Raw genomic sequence first — 18314 nt, 5'->3', positions numbered from 1 at the left:
ATGACCCCAAGATCAAGAGTTGCATGCTCTACCAACTGAGCCAGCCAGGCACCCCAACACTCATTTTTTATAAGTCCAGGCCAGTTGCTTTGCAGAATATCCATCAGTTTGAATTTATCTGATTGTTTCCTGACAATTAGATGCAGGTGACACATTTTTGACAGAAATATTACGCAGATAATGTTGTGTCCTTCTCAATGTGTCATGTGAGGAAGCACAACATATTAATTTCTATCGTGGAAATAAGGAACAATTTACTAAGCAATGACAAGGCTGTTAAGCATACGTCTCTACATCTCATGAAACAATAATACAGACACTCCTCTAAATAGTTGCCTGGTTTTCCATAACACCTGGTTGCTCCTTGTCCCCTTCCCTTTGCCTTCTGCGAGCACTTGCTGGCAGATAAGCAGCCACAGATACTAATGTTCACGGGAGAAAATAGAAAATGGAGAAAATTCTCTCCATTATTTGACTTCTTGTCTTGCAAATTGCAGAAAGACAGCCATGATTTGGTGTTATGAGAAAAACCCTATTCTAGCCCCTGGAACACTCACGGCTTCGGGGCCATTATAATGCACTAAGGGAGGAAAGGTTATAGGGCCCAAGATGAAACTCTGAACAAAAGTTCTCCTGGCTCTAGTGCCCAAATGCCAATAATTACAGGCAAATTGGCTCTTGGAGTCCACTTGGATTGTACCTTAAGACCAAGGTGGTGTGACAAGCCCTGACAAGTGGACCCAGGGAAGGCTCTCGGAGACAACAGTGGGGTCTCTGTTCCCATGATAGATACAAAATGTCTCTGTGAGCTATAAAATCTATAAAGACATCATTAAATATCACCTCTCTCTGGCTAACAGTAGAAATATGAGCAAAGGGGGTTTGAAGCTGAAGGAAGTCAGACTCAAGGTTAGCTAGCCCTCACCTAGACTCAATCCTCAGCTACTTGCCACTTGTCAGAAGGAGCACTCATCCGAGCTCTCCAAGCCCATCCCTAACAGGTGACCTCTAGGAGCTCTTTCTAGCAACAGTAATAGCTACCCTTTGTTGAGTGCTAAGGGTCAGGCACTGGGCTAGACTCCTTATACCTATTCTTTCATTGAATTCTGACCACAGTCCCAACAGGGTGTTAGTATCTCCATTTTACAGAACTGATGTTGGGAGAATTCAAGTAACTTTCCCCAGCTCCCTCAGAGAGTGAGCAGCTAAATGGGACAGAGGAACCTAAGTCTTTATGTCTCTGGAGCTTTGTGACCTGGCCCATGCTTTCACCTGGGATATCACGTGAGGTGGGAAGAAGCTGCCTGTAGTCCTCTTGGGGGAGTAGCTGATAATCTCCAAACTGGGTGGGGCTAAGGGGGGGGGGATAGGAGAGCTCAAGGACGTGACGGTGCCAGCAGGGCCCAGAGGGAAGCCCCTGGAACAGCACCCTGAAAGGGGAAGACATGGCATCATGATGCAGGGCCCACCAGCCCCTGAGAGAAAGCCCTGGCCTTGTCTGTCTCCACATTCTAAAGTCCAGTCTACACGAAGTGGGTGCATCTATCTCAAAGTCCTCTCCTCTTCTTTGGACTCTCTTCCCCTCTTCTTTTGAAGGTGGTGGTGGCGGACAGACAGCTGCGAATAGAGTCATTCCCTGTGTGGGAGTCAAGACCTTGCCCCTACCCAGAGGGACGTGGGGAGGAAGGGGTCTGTACCTCTGGTTTCTCAGTCCTCTCTATGCTTATTTCTGGATAAGCCTGCTCAACCTAAAGCAGGGCCCCTTCTCTCACTGCCCAGGCTCTGCATGCCCTGGTCCTCATGTGGCCATCCCAGCACCATGGTTCCTGAGTTTCTGAGGTGACAACTATCTATGTCAAACTGGCTCTTGGCTTTCTCTCTCCGGATTGGATGGAATTGTCCTGCTGGAGTGGGGGAATCCACAGAACTGTTTCCTTTCCAATGTCTGGAGCCAACCATTTAGCTTCTCTTTAGGCCATGGCTGGTCTTGGTTTCCCAAGGTTATACATGAGGGATGGAAGTCCACAAGGGCTCACAGTAGTATAAACACTCAAACTATGGCCCTGGAGTTCCCAGCCTGACACAGAGTCTGCTATCAAGACCCGAGAGGTGTTACATGTTTTCTTTTATTCTTTTATTTTTTCTTTCTTTCTTTCTTTTATTCTTTTAAAGGTTTCTTGAAGTTTATGATTTTCTAAGGGGTTCAAGGCAAACAGAGCTGTTGAGATAAGAAAGCATGTGAGTGACTTGACAGCATAGGATATGTTTCTTGTCTTCATTTTTTTCTTTTAATTAAAAGAATGTGACTACGTCACTTATTACAGCCTGCCTAGTCTACAGGGAAAGGAGGAGAGCTGGGGGGGGGGGGCGGGAGGATGGGCTCTGCCTCCTAATGTACTTAGGTGTGAGTGTGTGCGTGTGCGTGCACTGGGGGTTGTGTTAGGTGGTGGAAAGGGCCCCTGCCACTCAGGAGAGGTTTTTGCCAGGCTTGATGCCTGGTCATTTCCTCATGGCTTCTGAGCCAGGTTACAACAGATGGTGCTGCACGTGGTATGGGGCATTCTCACTGCCCTGGGGACTCCAATACAGTGGTCCTGGAGGGAAGAGTGAATTTCTTAAAGAAGATACCTCACTAGAGGCCTGGATCAGTCTAGGAAAGACCCGGATGGGGGTCCACATGTACTGCAGTGGAAATGAAAAAATCTGGGTGCTGTAGGTAGTAATTATGCATGGCCCTGAGGGAGATGTTGGAGGGGATGGCTGATCCGGCTTGGTGGGGGGGGTGGGGGGGCGGTGCTAGGCCACAGGACCCAGTGCAGAAGAGAACACAGTTGGATCCCTCTCCCCCACCAAGAATGCTCAAGGACTTCCGGTTGTGCTGCATCTTGACAGACTAGTGTCCATAAGAGAGGGAGGAGGGGCATCATGCCTTCACCTGGTAGGGGCTGCTCCATCATCTGCCATTCAATAAGCATTCAATAAGTACCCAACCTGCCAAACTCAGCTGGGCACTGAGAAGCAAGAAGTGAATAAGGCAGTGTACCCTCGGGGGCCTGAAGTCTAGAAGAGGAGACATAAATAAACACATAATTGCAGCAGAGGTAAGGGATGTGACAATCAAGGTATATATAAGGTGTCATGGGATCCCCAAGGCATGGCCACCAAGAAAGCCTGGGCTGAGTCACAGGGACTGGAGGTCTGAGTTCAGCCTGACTCAAAACCACCCCAACTGCTGCCCTGGGTGGAAAAAGGACCAGCAAGGAAGGAGATGACCGCTATGGGCAGCACTGATAGTGTTCCTGCCAGTGTATGCCCGAGGCTGATAAAGAAATATACCATGGCATTGATCTTCCCTCTGCACAGAGCTGTCCGACACAGGGAGGGGAGGAAAGTCAGCTACTTCTTAACTGAAAAACTGTAATACAACTTTTGGGATCTTGGAGCAACTCCTCTGGATCATGGGATCCCAACAATCAGGGATCCAGCAGCATGATTCTGGGGAGAAAACCAGAACTCCTAGGCAAAAGGAGAAGTGAGATTTGAAACGTGAAGAGGAGGAACAGGTCCTGCTCCCAAAGAGGCCAGCAGCCTTCTGAGTCAGACTAAATGACCCAAGTAGCAGCAGGGATGAGCCAGTGCCACCACTGAGTGTGACCCCAGGCAATACTGGCTACCTTCCCAGTGTGTCCCAGCACAAACACGGCCCATATACAGCTCCCCCAGCAGCTGGCCAGAACATGCACTCTTCCTGGAAAAGCAGAGGGCCAACATGGGTGCCTCCTGGGCAGAACAGGGGAGTTTGATTAGGATGGTGAGAGACTACAAAAAAGAAAGCGCAGGAACCAGACCCTGAAGGGTGGTAGGAAGAAAGAGGACCCTTGAACTGGGGAAGCAGCCCTTCATCTCCAACTGCTTTTGTGTGGAATGTAGCTCTACGACTCTGGGCCTGGGGGAGATATGACACTCAGTAACACCCAAAAGGTACTGGCCTCTGGGAAGGTCAATGTCCCAGGGACACCAGGACACAGAGAGATGCATCCTTAGATCCAGCCCCAGGTCCTGAAGAAAGAAAACAGTCCGAAAAGTGATGCATTCATCTTTAAATAGTCCACAGAGGCAGAAAATTTTTCTCCCTTAGAGGAGAAAGATTAAGGACAGAGAGACAGATATATTGGCTTAGGGTCACACAGTAAATTGATGCCAGAAAGGAACTGGGCCTCTTGTCCTTCATTGTGCTATTTCTAGAGCCTCTGACTTTTTATGAGTCTAAAGTAGGGCCAAGAAGGGGCTCTTCTCTAATTTGGGGTGGTGCCAGCTTGGTTAGCCAGGTCCTCTGACCCTGAATGAATCATTTTCACCAAGGCAAATGGGCCTATGAAGCCAAACTCTCTCCCCGGCTGCAACCTCCCAAAGTCATTTGTCTGCTAAAAGGGGGGGATGGAACAGGGTGGGGAAGTCCAAGAAAATGACCATGAACGCAAGTGTAACAGATGCACCCAGCTGTTGCCGCTGGGGAACACAGATAAGGGTGAACTTCCAACGGCTCCAAAGAAGAAGCAGAGTCTTGGCTGATAGAGAAACTCAGAATGAGGATCTGAGGCCCCTGGGATGCTAATGCTGGCTCTGAGGATGGTATGTCATCCCCCAGGATGGCATGTTACTGGCCTGGCACATTCAGGGAGCATGTAGGAGGGTTCACTGGGACTTGCCCTTAGGCAGGGAGTTTCCCTTAGACCATCCCCTAGCCCCGGCAGAGTGGTGGGGAGTTTTTCTTCTGTTCTTTCCTAACCTCCAGCTGAGGCCGACCCTAGACCATGGGAAGTTGAGTCACCTAGTAATACTAACTCCCCAGCTACAGTAGCAGTCATCTGGGCCACGGACTTCCCCTAGAGGCACTGTAGTTCAACAGAAAACCACTAGATCAAACTTACTAACTAGCTGTTAGACCTTGGATAAAACAATTAACATCTCTGTGCTTTAGTTTTCTCATATATAAAATGTGGGTGCTGGACAGAACGTCTTCTAGATTTTTTTTTTTTCAGTTCTAAAACTGAGAATTTGTTAGGAACTCAAACTTCATTTTTCCCAGTACAGTGGCTGAGCTCTTATCACCACCCTCTGGGATTTCTCTCATTTGTCCCAACAGGCCAGCACTTATGCACTTTGTGTCTGTTCTTCAAACCATGGCCCCTGTAAACCTTTCCAGCAACTGGCTTAGATGCCTGGTCTGCTCCCTCTCCTAGGAAACGCATTTTAGACTCAAGCTTTCTCTCTCCTGCAAGTCTGAACTTTAGGTCTCAGGCTGAAATGGGCAGGGATAATGGGCACCTACAGCAGCTGCTCTGAGCGTGGCTGGAGCTGGAAGAGAATGGGGGATGGGAGAAGGACCTCTCTGTGTTCTCAAACCCAGAGGAGCTCAGGGACTCTACAGAAGTGAAACGGAATTGAGCTAGCATTTCATGATCTGGTCCGGGTGGATTCCCAGCTCCAGCGGAGTGTTTCTGCCATCCCTGATCATACTGGGTTCGATTTTATGGAGGAGGGAACTAGGGCCTACAGAGATGAACGTATTGCACAGGTTAGTCAACAACTGCAGGTTGGAGACAAGAATCCAGGTGGGCCCAGTCCAATATTTTTTCCAATTTTCCACGCTAATCATAAGATTCTGAAAGGATTGCTGGCCTTTCAGCCCAACACAAGGTCCAATTTAAAGAAGCTGAAGACTGTCAGGCTCCAGGGCACGGAGTCTGGTCCTGAGAAAGGTGGGGCCAAGTTTGGGACAGTGCTGGGAAAGGCATCCACATCTGGAGGCCATTCCTGCCCTTCTCAGCGTTTGGGAGGAGGGGGGCACCAGAGGCCTCCAAAAGGAAAAGATGAAGCCCTTTAACGCATCCTCTCTGAGGTAAGGGGAGGGGAAGGTCTGGGTTTTTCCCCTTTCCTCTTTTTTCTTTGCTGTTGGGCCTCCCAGCCCCCAGGCCTGAAAGTCCCCAATCATGAATGTACCAGTGGATCTGCTTTGGGCCAACAGGAAAACCCGCTTCTCCCGCGCAAACCCATTTTTCTGGCCTGTCACAGATGCTCATCCGATGACCAGAGGATACCCGTTAAGTCTTTACTGAATCTCTTGCATTACCCTCCTCCTCCCTCCCCCAACAACCCCTCCGGACGCGGCGCCAGTATGGTGTCCCTCCCCAGGATAAATTACCCCAAAGTGTCATCACCCAGAAAACTAAGCAGTGCCGTTCACGACGCTCGCCTTGAACCTGGCATCCCGGGACGCCCCCTCCTCAGCCGTGGGCAGCCCACTGCACCCTCGAGGGGTGCCCTGCAGCCCAGGTGCCCCCAAGACCCCCACGACTCACCCAGAAGAGCATGTTGAAGAAGAAGAGCAGGTATTTCACCAGCGGGCTGACGAAGGTGAACTCCTCCCCGTAGCCGGCCGGCGCCCCGGGTCTCCGGGCCATGGTCCCGCCGCCGTCCCCCCGGGGGCCTATCTCCCCGCGGCGGCCGGCCCACCTGCGCGCCCTGCGCCCGGGGGCATGAGCCGCGCCACCGCGGGAGCCCGGGAGGAGGGGGTGCTGCGCGGCGGTGGGAAGCGCCCGAGCCGTGCGTCCGGGAGGAGCGCGGGCAGGGCAACGGCGCCGCCACCGGAGCCGCCGGGAGTCGCGGGAGCGGCGGCGGGCAGCGTGAGCCGCCCAGGGTCCGCGGCGGCGGGAGGACCAGCCTGGCCCGCCCAGCTCCCAGGAAACCGGGCCCGCCCCTGGCCGCCCATTGGCGCGGCTGCCGAAGCCTGACTTCTCATTGGTCGGTCGCTGATGTCACTAAGTGTCCAGCCATCCCTCTCCTCCGAAAGGCGGGGGAGACACCTGTTCTGTGAGGGACAACTTGTTAAAGGGTCAGTGGTTCTGCCGCCTCTCCCGAGAAGGGAAGCATCCAGGCAGCAGCTGCTCAAGGAAGAAGGGATGAGATGGAATGCACACTGCATCACACACCCGTGTCCTCTACCCGGTTGCTGTACACATATGCAAACACACATACATTAAAATCAACAAGTACGTACGTCGTGTGTTCAGCAATGCGCCGAAAGCTGTGGGAATACAAGAGAATAGAGTGAATCCCCGGGGGGATGACAATAAAATCAGGGAGACAAAACTAACCTACATATAACAATTTGAAAATATTTAAGAGTAGCGGCAATCCTGTTTAGTAACTACATATTTTAAATGCTTATTTCAGAAGCTCTGTAACCCACTAGTGGAGATTTGGAAGCATCACCAACAATCCTGCCATCCCAATTCATTACCGTTTCAATACCCCCCTTCCTATTTCCTTAGAATCTTGGTCTATAGACAGACACTGTTTTTAACATGTTGATCTGACACAAACAGGTTGAGTGCAGTGTAGGTAGTGGACATTGTGCTGGCTACCATAAGTAATACAAACACCAATGTTATTGATTGAATGTTTGTACCCTCCCCCCATTCATATTCCTAACTGCCCCCTCCCCCCCAGATGATGGTATTAGGAGAAGAGGCCTTCGGGAAGTGCTTAGGTCATGAGAATGGAGTCCTCATGAATGGGATTAGTGTCCTTATAAAAGAGACCCCAGAGAGCTTCCTCACCCCTTCCACCATGTGAGGACACAGGGAAAAGACAGCCGCCTAAGAACCAGGAAGTGGCTCTCACCAGACACCGAATCTGCAGGAGCCTTGATCTTAGACTCTCTGCATCCAGAATTGTGAGAAATAAGTTTCTGTTGTTCATAAGCCCCCCAAGCTATGGTATTTTTTGTTATAGCAGCTTAAATAGACTAAGAAAGGGATTCCACCTTCATCAGTTGCATGACCTGGGCAAGCAACCGATGCCCCTGAGCCTCAGTTTCTTCAATGTTACATGGGGAGAGTCCTGTCCTACAACGTTGATGTGTGGATTAAATAAGATAATGCATGCAAATCACTTAGCACAGGCTGGTACATTGACAGGTTCACTCAAGGCAGTATTTTGTTTGAGCAGAATTTAGAATCCAGTAGGGAAATATGATAACTGCACAAATAACTACAGCACATTTATTTGCTGGAGAGTTAGTGAAGATACCACGGCAAGTGAAATTAAGGGAGGAAGACACTTAGAATAGAAGAGATGAAAGGGGAGGGTAATCCAGGTGGACAAAAGGGTGAATCACAGCCTGGAGGCGTAAAAACACACTGTGTGTTTAGTGAAAAATAACCAGATTGGTTTGGCTAGAGCATAGGGTATGCTTAGTATAGCAGTGGAAGATAACACTGACTGATGCCAATACATGTTGAATTGAGTTAAAATCATGGAAGGGCTTGAATGCCAGATTGGGGAGTTAGTGCTTCATCGGTTTGGAAATAAAAGGTTGGGTTTTTTTGTTTTTTTTTTTAAGTTTTTATTTTTAAGTAATCTCTATACCCAATGTGGGGCTTGAACTTACAACCCTGAGATCAAGAGTCACATACTCTACAACTGAGCCAGCCTGGCACCCCCAGAAATAAAAGTTTGAAGAAAGGAATGATGTAAGATCTGTTTTGTTTTTGTTTTTTTTTTTAAAGATAAGGACTCTTTTTTTTTTTTTTTTTTTTTTTTAAGATTTTATTCATTGAGCACAAGCATGGGGAGCGGCAGGCAGAGGGAGAAGCAGGCTCTATGCTGAGCAAGGAGCCCGATGCGGGACTTGATCCCAGGACCCTGGGATCATGACCTGAGCCGAAGGCAGATGCTTAACCGACTGAGCCACCCAGGCATCCCTGTTGTTTTGTTTTGTTTTGGTATTCGGTTTTCATTTAGAGTGGGAAAGAGGTTGGGAGAGGAAGGTTTGTTAGGAGTCCATTATAATAGTCTAGATAATCAGAACTTCGGATCTGATTTAGAGGTGAGGGACAGAGTTGATAGGAAAGGGTAGTAGTGAAGCCATTGGGAAGACAGGCTCTTTAGGGCTAGCTATGGAGGGGGCGGGTAGGGTTGACAGGAGCTCTAGGGATGGGGTTCAAAGAAGTGACTGAGACCAGGTTGCTGGGGGATGGGGCATTAACAGGTGACCGCTTGGAGATCCGTTTTAGTATAAAAAGTGTGGGTTGAACAGAGGTCATTCTGCAAGAAGTTAGGAGTGAATGGGCAACCAAGGGTGCGCACCCTTCTTCAGATGTTAAAGAGGTGAGAACTGAGAAAAAGACCAAGGTGCTGAATGTTTCTAGTAGACGGCAGTTCAGAGATCAGTTTTAGATCAGATTAGTTTTAGACAGGAAGAGGAAGACAGATCACAAGGGGTCAAGGAGGGAATGGGGGTGAAGTGGAAGCTGTGGATGAAGACTGTGGACACCTCAATCTAGAAATTTGAAGATTATAGGAGCTTTGAGGGACCTTAGAATGAATGGAAAGTTCTCTTTCAGCATACAAGAGGTCTGACATGTATAGGAAAACAAGCCAGTAAAAATGGATTGAGGTTGATAATGGATGGGACAAAGTTTTGGGGTTAATGGGTAGAGATGGCATTAGGAATCAATGGGATGACCACAATGTCCATCAAGGGTGGACAGGATGGAAGTCAAGGATGGTGGCTGTATAGCGGGAAGGCATGCAGCTGTAGAACAGAGAATGAGGAAACTCTCCATGTACCAAGAGCAATCTCCAAGATAAATTACTAAGTGAAAAAAAGCAAAGTGAGGAACAGTGTATATAAGGTATGACATTCTGATAAAAAAAGACAAAAATAGGAAATGACATCGGTATTAGCTTGCATCTACCTAAATAAACTCTGGAAAGACACAAAATATCCTTTGAGGAAGGAGGTTATGTTCTGGAGTGAATGAGAACCAAGATGTGAAGAATGAGACTTTACACTGTGTGCCATTTTATTTTTTCTGATTTTCGAAGCATGGAGTATATTAACTCTTCAAAGCATTAAATTAAAAGAAATTACAGCCCTATTATAACATGCGATGCAGCCATTTAAAGTAATGTAGAAAATATATATAGTGACTTGAGAAAAGGTCCATGACACAGAAAGTGCAGAAAAGCAGATTGTAGAATAAAGTATATAAAGTATCTGATAACCAGGGAAGGGCTCTGACTTATTTCAGGTCCTTGGAAGGCATTTTAATCATTTGGACCATATGATGTGGCCACTTAAACTGACATGACAAAGATTATGTAATAATATGTAACATTTTAACAATGTAAGTGAAAAATCCTGAACAGCTTATTCACAGTATGACATATGTGCAAATATCGACAGAGACAAACCAAAGAAAATGTAAAAGTAAAATTTTTTGCACTGATATTGTAGGATGTGTAGCAGTTTCTAACTTTAAAATTGTATTTTATGTTATTTATGTGATTATGAACGGAATTAAAGTATCTGAACAATATTTCTGTAAAGCAAAAAAAAAAAACAAACCAGTCACGTGGCTGGAGCTAACGTTGGCAAGAGGGTGTGTGAAGGAAGGGTGCCAAGGAGGAAAGAAGATGCAGACCAGGAGCTCTGGGAAGGAGGAGCTTGAAGTAGATCAGGGCAGGAGGCTGGAAGGAAGGCGATTCAGTGGCCGAGAAAGCCCAGCTGGGGTGGCTGATGACTTTGGGCGGTCCCAGTTAGCCAGGCTGGTGATTTCCTTAAAAAAACATGTGGTAGCCTAGAGAGCCCACCATGAGAACTGCAAATGCTGGGAACTGCCAAAAGGCAAGTAAGTGATTCAGTGATGATTTGAAATATACAGTTGAAAAGCCCATCTGTGGGATCTAGGATTGTAAAAGAATTCACTGCTGGTATGTGAGTCTAAGAGAATTGGGAGGCAAATCTATTTAGTGCTTTAAATTTTTTTCTTATTATTTTAATTTTTTATTGATATGTAACATACCTATAAAATGCATCATTCTCTTATTTATGTGCCCTTCTTTCTACCTGTTGCACATGTTCTTTTAAAATCTGAGATCGGGGCACCTGGGTGGCACAGTCAGTTAAGTGACTGACTCTTGGCTTAGGACCTGATCTTGGCATGGTGGGATGGAGCCCACTTTGGGCTCTGTGCTCAGTGTGGAATCTACTTGAGATTCTCTCTCCCTCTCCCTCTGCCCCTCGCATTCGTGCTCTCTCTCTCTCTAAAATAAAATAAATAAATCTTTTTTAAAAATTTAAAAAAATAAAATCTGAGATCAATATAAAACTATATGTCCAGAGTAACCACAGTTTTATAAAGTAAAAAGAAGTATATTTGTAACTGTATAGAAGGAAATGCATTATAATATAAATGATAATTATCTTGGTGCAGTAGAATAATGGTTGCTTTTTATTGGTGTTGCTTTCTTTAGTGACCATGTTTTACTCTTACAGGAAAAAAATGTTTGGGGTTCTTGTTTTCACTTTTGATTAAAAATGTTTTCAAATATACAGAAAAATGGAAAGAATAATCCTAAAACACCTATATTCCCAATACCAAATTTTCACACTTTGCCATGTTTCTTTCATCCATTTTTAAGCCTCAGCCATCATAGCATTCCATCCTAATTAATTCAGTTTTCATATCTAAAAATAATGATCTTTTAAACATAACTACAATAACATTATAATTTCTGATAAATTTAACAATTCCCTAATATCAGTTTGTGCCCAGTTCATACTCAAATTTCTCTAATTTACTCCCAAATATTTCTTAGAGCTGGTTTGTTCAAATCAGGATTTAATCAAGAACCAGCCCTTGCTGGCTGATTTGGTGTTATGTGGGGTTGCTTCTTTTTAAGAAACCTGACTTAATCACAACATTTCACGAAGAAGGTGGCATTTGAAATCTAGGATCTTAAGTATATGTCAGAACTGACATGGAGAGAGAAGTGAGGAGGTCATTTCAGGAACAGAGATCAAAGTAAGAATATGAAAAAGAGAAAGGTAGCAGGTGTGTTTGGGGAACAGCAAGTAACCCAGTTTATCTGGATCAAAGGAAAAGAAATAATGGGGGATAGAATTAGCAAAATAAATTGGAGACAGATCATGGAGGGCCTTAAAGTTGTTTCTAGTCCACTATGCAGACCATTTGGGAATTCCAGTGAATAACCCATCAGTCCATAATCCCTGTGAGACAGTGGCTGTGTTTTAACCACCTGTATGTCCCTGACACGTAGCAGAGCATGCTTACAGGATGCTCAGAATGTATTTGTTGTTGAAAACATGGCGCCACTGAAGGATTTTTAGTTGAAGACTAACATGCTAAAATATCCTTTGGGAAGGTTTAAAAAATTGGCTGGTAATGACGGTGAGTAGAGTAAGAATTTAGAGAAGAGAGCCAGTTGACTAGATTGGGGCAATTGAAGAAAGCTTTGCGGAGGAGGTGGGGCTTGGCTAAACTAGATAGGGAAGCAGTCTACGCAAAGAGGAGGAGTCAGGAATGAGTTGAGGATAGCATAATGACCAGTGAGGAGAATGTGCTTTGGGATGCTCTGAGAAATGAGTTTCCAAAAGATAGGGTCAGGAACGGTTCAGGGGTCTAAAATTGGTCAATGATCTCTGTTATTACTTAATAAATGACTGCTGATCATACTTGAATTCAAGATTTGGGGTTTTCAAAATTGCGTCTACCTATGTTTTTTCATGTAAGAAGAACTTACATACAATGAGAAAGACAAAGTTGGATAAGATCATTCCGAGCCTAAAAAGAATCGATAACTCAATAAAGCCTAAATGAAGGGAATGTTAAATCAGAAGTATAGTGGACTGTGTTCATTTCAAATTTGTTAGACAATTGAAATATGATACTGACTACGACTGCATATACAACCTGGAAATATGATTGGCAGTGTTAGCAAATTTAGTTAAATTTAATATAGAAAGAATATTTGCTCAAAACCACATAGGAAATAGTGTGTTCTTTTTTTTTTTTTTTTAAGATTGTATTTATTGGGGCGCCTGGGTGGCTCAGTTGGTTAAGCGACTGCCTTTGGCTCAGGTCATGATCCTGGAGTCCCTGGATCGAGTCCCGCATCCGGCTTCCTGCTCGGCAGGGAGTCTGCTTCTCCCTCTGACCCTCCCCCTCTCATGTGCGCTCTCTCTCTCTCTCTCATAGATAAATAAAATCTAAAAAAAAAAAAAGATTGTATTTATTTATTTATTTATTTATTTATTTGACAGAGAGAGACACAGTGAGAGAGGGAACACCAGCAGGGGGAGTGGGAGAGGGAGAAGCAGGCTTCCCGCAGAGCAGGGAGCCCGATGCCAGGCTCAATCCCAGAACCCTGGGATCATGACCTGAGCCGAAGGCAGACCCTTAACGACTGAGCCACCCAGGCACCCCTGTGTGTTCTTTTTGAAGCTTGACACTTTATTCCCCTTCCAGAAGGAGGATGGACCCTCCTTGATTATATTCAAATTAGTGTTGGTAGGTGTGAGTATTGGTGCACAACTGGGAAAAAACAACAACGACTGTACATTTACCTTGCTGCCCAGAAAAAAACTCAAACTTGTTTGGATTATATTTGGGGGTTCGGTCTCAATATTTTCTGAACACAAGGATCACTGGGGGAGTTTGTGAAAAAGGCAGATTTATCCAGCATAGCGCTGGATAAATAAGATTCCCCAGGACTTAGCCCCATTAATTCTGATTCTTAGTTGGGAGGGCAGGTTAGGCAAACAAGCACATGGGAAATTTATCTTCTTAAACAAGCAGCCTGTGTAGTTCTGATGCAGATCATCTACGGACCATACTTTGAGAAACTTCTCTAAAGGACCCCATCTTTTCTTAGGTTAGAATATAACTTGTCCAAAGGAACACTATATCTAAAACTAATGATGTAATGTATGGGGATTAACATAACAATAAAAAATTAAAAAAAAAAGAGTACATTTACCATGATTAGCACTGAATAATGTATAGAATTGTTGAATCATTATATTGTACACTTGAAACTAATATAACACTGTATGTTAATCATACTTCAATAAAAAAATAAAAATAAAAATAAAAAAAAGAATATAACTTGTCCAATTAAAAAATGAGTTGTAGTTTAAAATAATTTTTTAAAAACATTTCATGAAGTCTGTTTGTTAGATCAGCTGCAAGTAATTTGAAAACACAACCAACAGTAGCTTAAACAAGTAAATTTTTGTTGGCTGGTTGGTTTGGTTTGGTTTTTATCTCAGGCAACAAGAAGTCAGGAGCTGGACTGTCCAGGGCTGGTCTTTTTCATTCAGAGATTCAGTAATGTCCCCAAGGAGCCAATCTCGTTCTATTCTTCTGCTACCTTTGTATTATGGTGCAACCTTAATTTTCATGGTCGGATGGCTGCTGCATGTCCAAGTAATCGTGTCCACACTCCAGACAAGGGAAGGGAGCAGGAAAAGGTGCAAGCCGGACACATCTGTCACTTTCACAAATGTTCACAGAGGCTCTACCAGCAACTTCTGCTAATATCTCATTGGCCAGACCTAGGCACACACATTTTGCCACCTTAGCTGCAAAAGGTCTAGAAAAGTAGCAACTATATATGTTCTACTTCCTTGAGGGGAAAAAAGTGGCTGTGATCTTGTGGGGAGACCCAAACCTCCATTCCTGAAGGGTCTGGTCCTTTAACAGTCCCATCTATATGGGTTATGGTAGTTCTTCACTGACTTTGATCACATAGTAATATGTGATTCTATGTGTCTCAGACCACCTGCGTTCCAGACATATGCCTCCTTACCTCCATTGTGTAGTAACTTCTCAATTGCCCCTTAGTAGTCAGGATCGATCACCCCAGCCAGTACAGTAACCCTTTCCCTTGTCTACTGATTCATGGGCTACGGCTGCTTTGCTCATGAGCTCACTGGGCAAGAACAGGGATGGCTGGAGAAAGAGGTCAACCTGTCCACAGGACAGGTCTTCTAGCCCAATTGATTATTAACATCCTCCTCTACTGAGGTTGCTCTTTGTAAGCATTCACATGGATCACAAGTATCTTTTCACATTTTGTGACCATTCATATACCTCTAACCACGTACCATTTCCCCAGACCTTCTTGTCACCAATTTTCCAATCATGTTACTCTGTGTCTCTGACCATCCAATCGTATCATCAGTCTCTATCCATGAGTCAGTTTATATATGTGCCTCTGGCCACCTCTCTTTTCAGGCACAATGAACCACAAGGTCCGCTGCTTGAGTTCTGCCCACAGCGGGGAGTTTCCTCCACACTACCCTCAGGGCCACCTCGGAGGGGGGCCATAGTGCTGCAGCTACCCAGTTTTGAGTAGGGCCAGCCTACCATACAGGACCATTTGTAAATGAACCCTAAATTCTTTCTTCCATAGTCATCTGGTCATGGGGAGCTCTCCATGAAGCCAGAGATGCAGGTGGAGAAGCAGGAAGCAGTGTGGCAGGAATACGGACATGGGCATCTGTGCTACTTAGTCATGCAAATCTCTTGTATCTTCAGGACCTGCTTGAGCCCAGTCTCCCAATCATGTATACACCGCTTCCACTGGCTGATGGACTACTGCCGTGCATGCCCAACTTTACGGCTTGGTGGATGGATGGCTCAGGACAGGATCAGGTGGGTCATGACCAAGCAAACATTCAATATGTACTAAGGTCCAGAAGCAGAGCAGAGCTCTTTCTCCAATGGCGAATATTTACCTGCAGAGAATAGCACAGCTTTGCTCCAAAGTCCTAAGGGTCTGTGCTTTGATTCCCCATAGGGGTCTGCCAAAGGCTTTATGCAGCTTGCTCTATCTGCCACGGACTCTTCAAACGTTGCATTTGCTAGGTCTTATGCAAAGTAGCAGAGCTGCTACATGGCAGCCTGGACCTATTGTGATCCTTCTCTTGTCCTGAGCTGCCCTCAAAACTGGCAGCTTTCAGGTCCTTCAATAAATACGAGCAGCACTCCCAAATGAGTCCTATGTCACCTCCAAAATCTAAAGAGGTCCACTGTGTCTCCTTCTTACAGATAGGAGGAGCCAGGTGGAACAATCTGTTATTTTTTTTTTTTTTTGAAAGGGTTATCTCAAATGCTCCTAGAAATTTTCCTGAGGTGGAGCCTCCTGAATTTTTGTGGGATTTATTTGCATCCCTCTGGCGACATGAGTATTACCCATGTGTCTACCTAGTTCCTGCTTCCTATTCATTGAGTCAAATCAAAGTCATATCATCAATACAATGGACCGGCACAATGCTCTGTGGAATGAAAAGGTGATCAGGGTCCCTGCAGATTAGATCATGGCATAGCGCTGGATAATTGATATAGCCCTGAGGTAGGACAGTGGAGGTGTAAACTGTCCTGCTGGCTGGCAGGAAAAAAGCATTCACCAGGTCAATGGCTGTCTACCAGGTTGCCAGGAGATAGGTTGATTTGCTCCAGCAAAGAAACCACAGCTGGAGCAGCAGCTACGATGAAAGTCACCACTTGATTAAGTTGACATTGAACTGCTTTCATTCTCTAAGATGCACTTGTCGGTCGTCACAGGCCAAATAAGCAAGTTGAATGGGGATGTATTAGGAACCATGAGCGCTGCGTGGCTCACGTCTTTGATAGTGGCACCAATCTCAAGAATATCGTGTTGCTTTTAGTTTACTGTATTGATAGGCAGAGGCAGCTCCAAAGGCTTCCACTTGGCCTTTCCTACCATAATAGCCCTCACTCCATGTATTAAGAAACCGATGTGGGGATTCTGCCAGTCGCCGAGCACGTCTGTGCCAATTATACATTACAGAACTAGGAAATTACCCAGAGGGTGGTTGTGGGAACCCACTGGGCGCACTGTTGAGATAAACCCGAGGCAGAACTCCACTGATCCCCTGACAGCCATAGACTCCTCTTCTGACTAGTGGACCACAGTGGCATTTTGGGTGTTCAGGAGTTAGTTCAGAGCCAGTGTCTAATTTTCCCTAAAATATTTATTTCTCCTTTCCTAATGTTTCCGGGGAAATGGCTGCAGTTCCTATTAGAGAAGGCTAGGAGGAAGATTTACAGTGTGCATGTTTATGTGTAATAGGTTCCTTCTTCAAGAAGAACTGCATTCTCCTTCATGCAAGGGGCTCTGAGTCTGTGAATTTGTTCCATTCTGGAAAGTGGTTGGCTGATATAAATTGGTAAAATAACGGGACACCTGGGTGGCTCATCGGTTAGGTGTCTGCCTTCAGCTTGGGTCATGATCCCAGGGTCCTGGGATCGAGTCCCTGCTTGTGTGCACACTGGCTCTCTCTCTCTCACACACACAAATAAATAGATAAGATCTTTTTAAAAAATTGGTAAAAGAATGCAATTCTTCAGTATGCATGTTACCTCTTCATGGGTTATCCTATGTACCCGATCTTGTGGGGTGTGCTATAACTTAAATCATATGGGTCTAGGAACAATGAGAAGCAGTAGGGATGAGTCCTTAGGAGGACCTGCACTCTCTTGCAAGGGGAAGGCTATTAAACGAGTTCTGCAGGCGAGGGGAGTCTGTTGCCAATTCTTAATGGAATGACATCGAAACAATAAATAAAAGTATGGAAGTATAATTGCATTTTGCATTTCTAGTATGATCAGTTCTTTAAAGATGTGATTTCATTACATAAAAACAGATGCAATTTATCTCTTTTCGAAAGAGAGGTTGGATATAAATTGGGTTTCATAGTCTACATTCATTCTATTATGAAATCCACATATTTGTGATAGCAATAGTAGAGATTACCACTGGCAATTTTGACCACTATTAGTCTTGGATTTTATGTCCCCTTGATTAAAGGAAAGCTGTGGCTTACCTTTTCAGGGTGATATATATATATATATTTTAAGATTTTATTTATTTATTTATTTATTAGAGAGCGAGCAAGAGAGAAACAGCATGAGAGGGGAAAGGGTCAGAGGGAGAAGCAGGCTCCCCGCTGAGCCGGAAGCCTGATGTGGGGCTCGATCCCAGGACTCTGGGATCATGACCTGAGCCAAAGGCAGCCGCTTAACCAACTGAGCCACTGAGGCTCTCAGGGTGATATATTTGTAATAGGGTACTGTTCTCTGTGGTACTTTTTGTGGGCACTAACCATGAATGAAAACCTGTGATAATAGGTTTAAATCATTTAATCCATGAAAAGAATTTGAATCTTTGCATCCAGAATGAAATCGTGCTGCTAGGAGTGTCAAACCCAGGATAGCAAACATGCTGTGGGCACCCATTATATGTCAGGCACTGTGCTAGTTACAAATAAGATCTAGCCTTAGGCATAAACTGAAGAGCACACAATCTTGCTGCAAGCTTAGCTAAATTGTTTAGATTCAAAAAAGAAATTGGACTCTGCTTGATTAATGGAGATAGAAAATAAATTTGAAAAGAATCAAGATAATTCTGGAAAC

At 45.2% G+C, this 18314-nt stretch overlaps 1 protein-coding gene and 1 long non-coding RNA gene across 4 annotated transcripts in view; one reads left to right on the top strand and one right to left on the bottom strand.

Annotated features, from left to right (window-relative positions):
• TSPAN33 (tetraspanin 33) overlaps positions 1–6659 on the bottom strand; it is a 30777-nt gene extending 24118 nt beyond the window's left edge. The window contains exon 1 of one of the 3 annotated variants that reach the window (XM_036089336.2): positions 6363–6659. In XM_036089336.2, the coding sequence (XP_035945229.1) occupies positions 6363–6464 (102 nt within the window). In that variant the 5' untranslated portion in view covers positions 6465–6659. The remainder of the gene's footprint in view (positions 1–6362) is intronic. The other 2 variants (XM_036089335.2, XM_036089334.2) reach the window with 2 other exon arrangements.
• Positions 5142–15530, top strand: LOC144379595 (uncharacterized). Its single transcript, XR_013442870.1, has 3 exons — positions 5142–5578; positions 6029–6103; positions 15414–15530. It is a non-coding gene; the product is annotated as an uncharacterized LOC144379595 (long non-coding RNA).
• The last annotated feature ends 2784 nt before the right edge of the window (positions 15531–18314 follow it).

This window comes from Halichoerus grypus, chromosome 12 (genome assembly GCF_964656455.1).
Source record: "Halichoerus grypus chromosome 12, mHalGry1.hap1.1, whole genome shotgun sequence".
Taxonomy (NCBI): domain Eukaryota; kingdom Metazoa; phylum Chordata; class Mammalia; order Carnivora; family Phocidae; genus Halichoerus; species Halichoerus grypus.
Note: the sequence above shows the minus strand (reverse complement) of the source record. Positions and strands in the feature narration are given on the sequence as shown.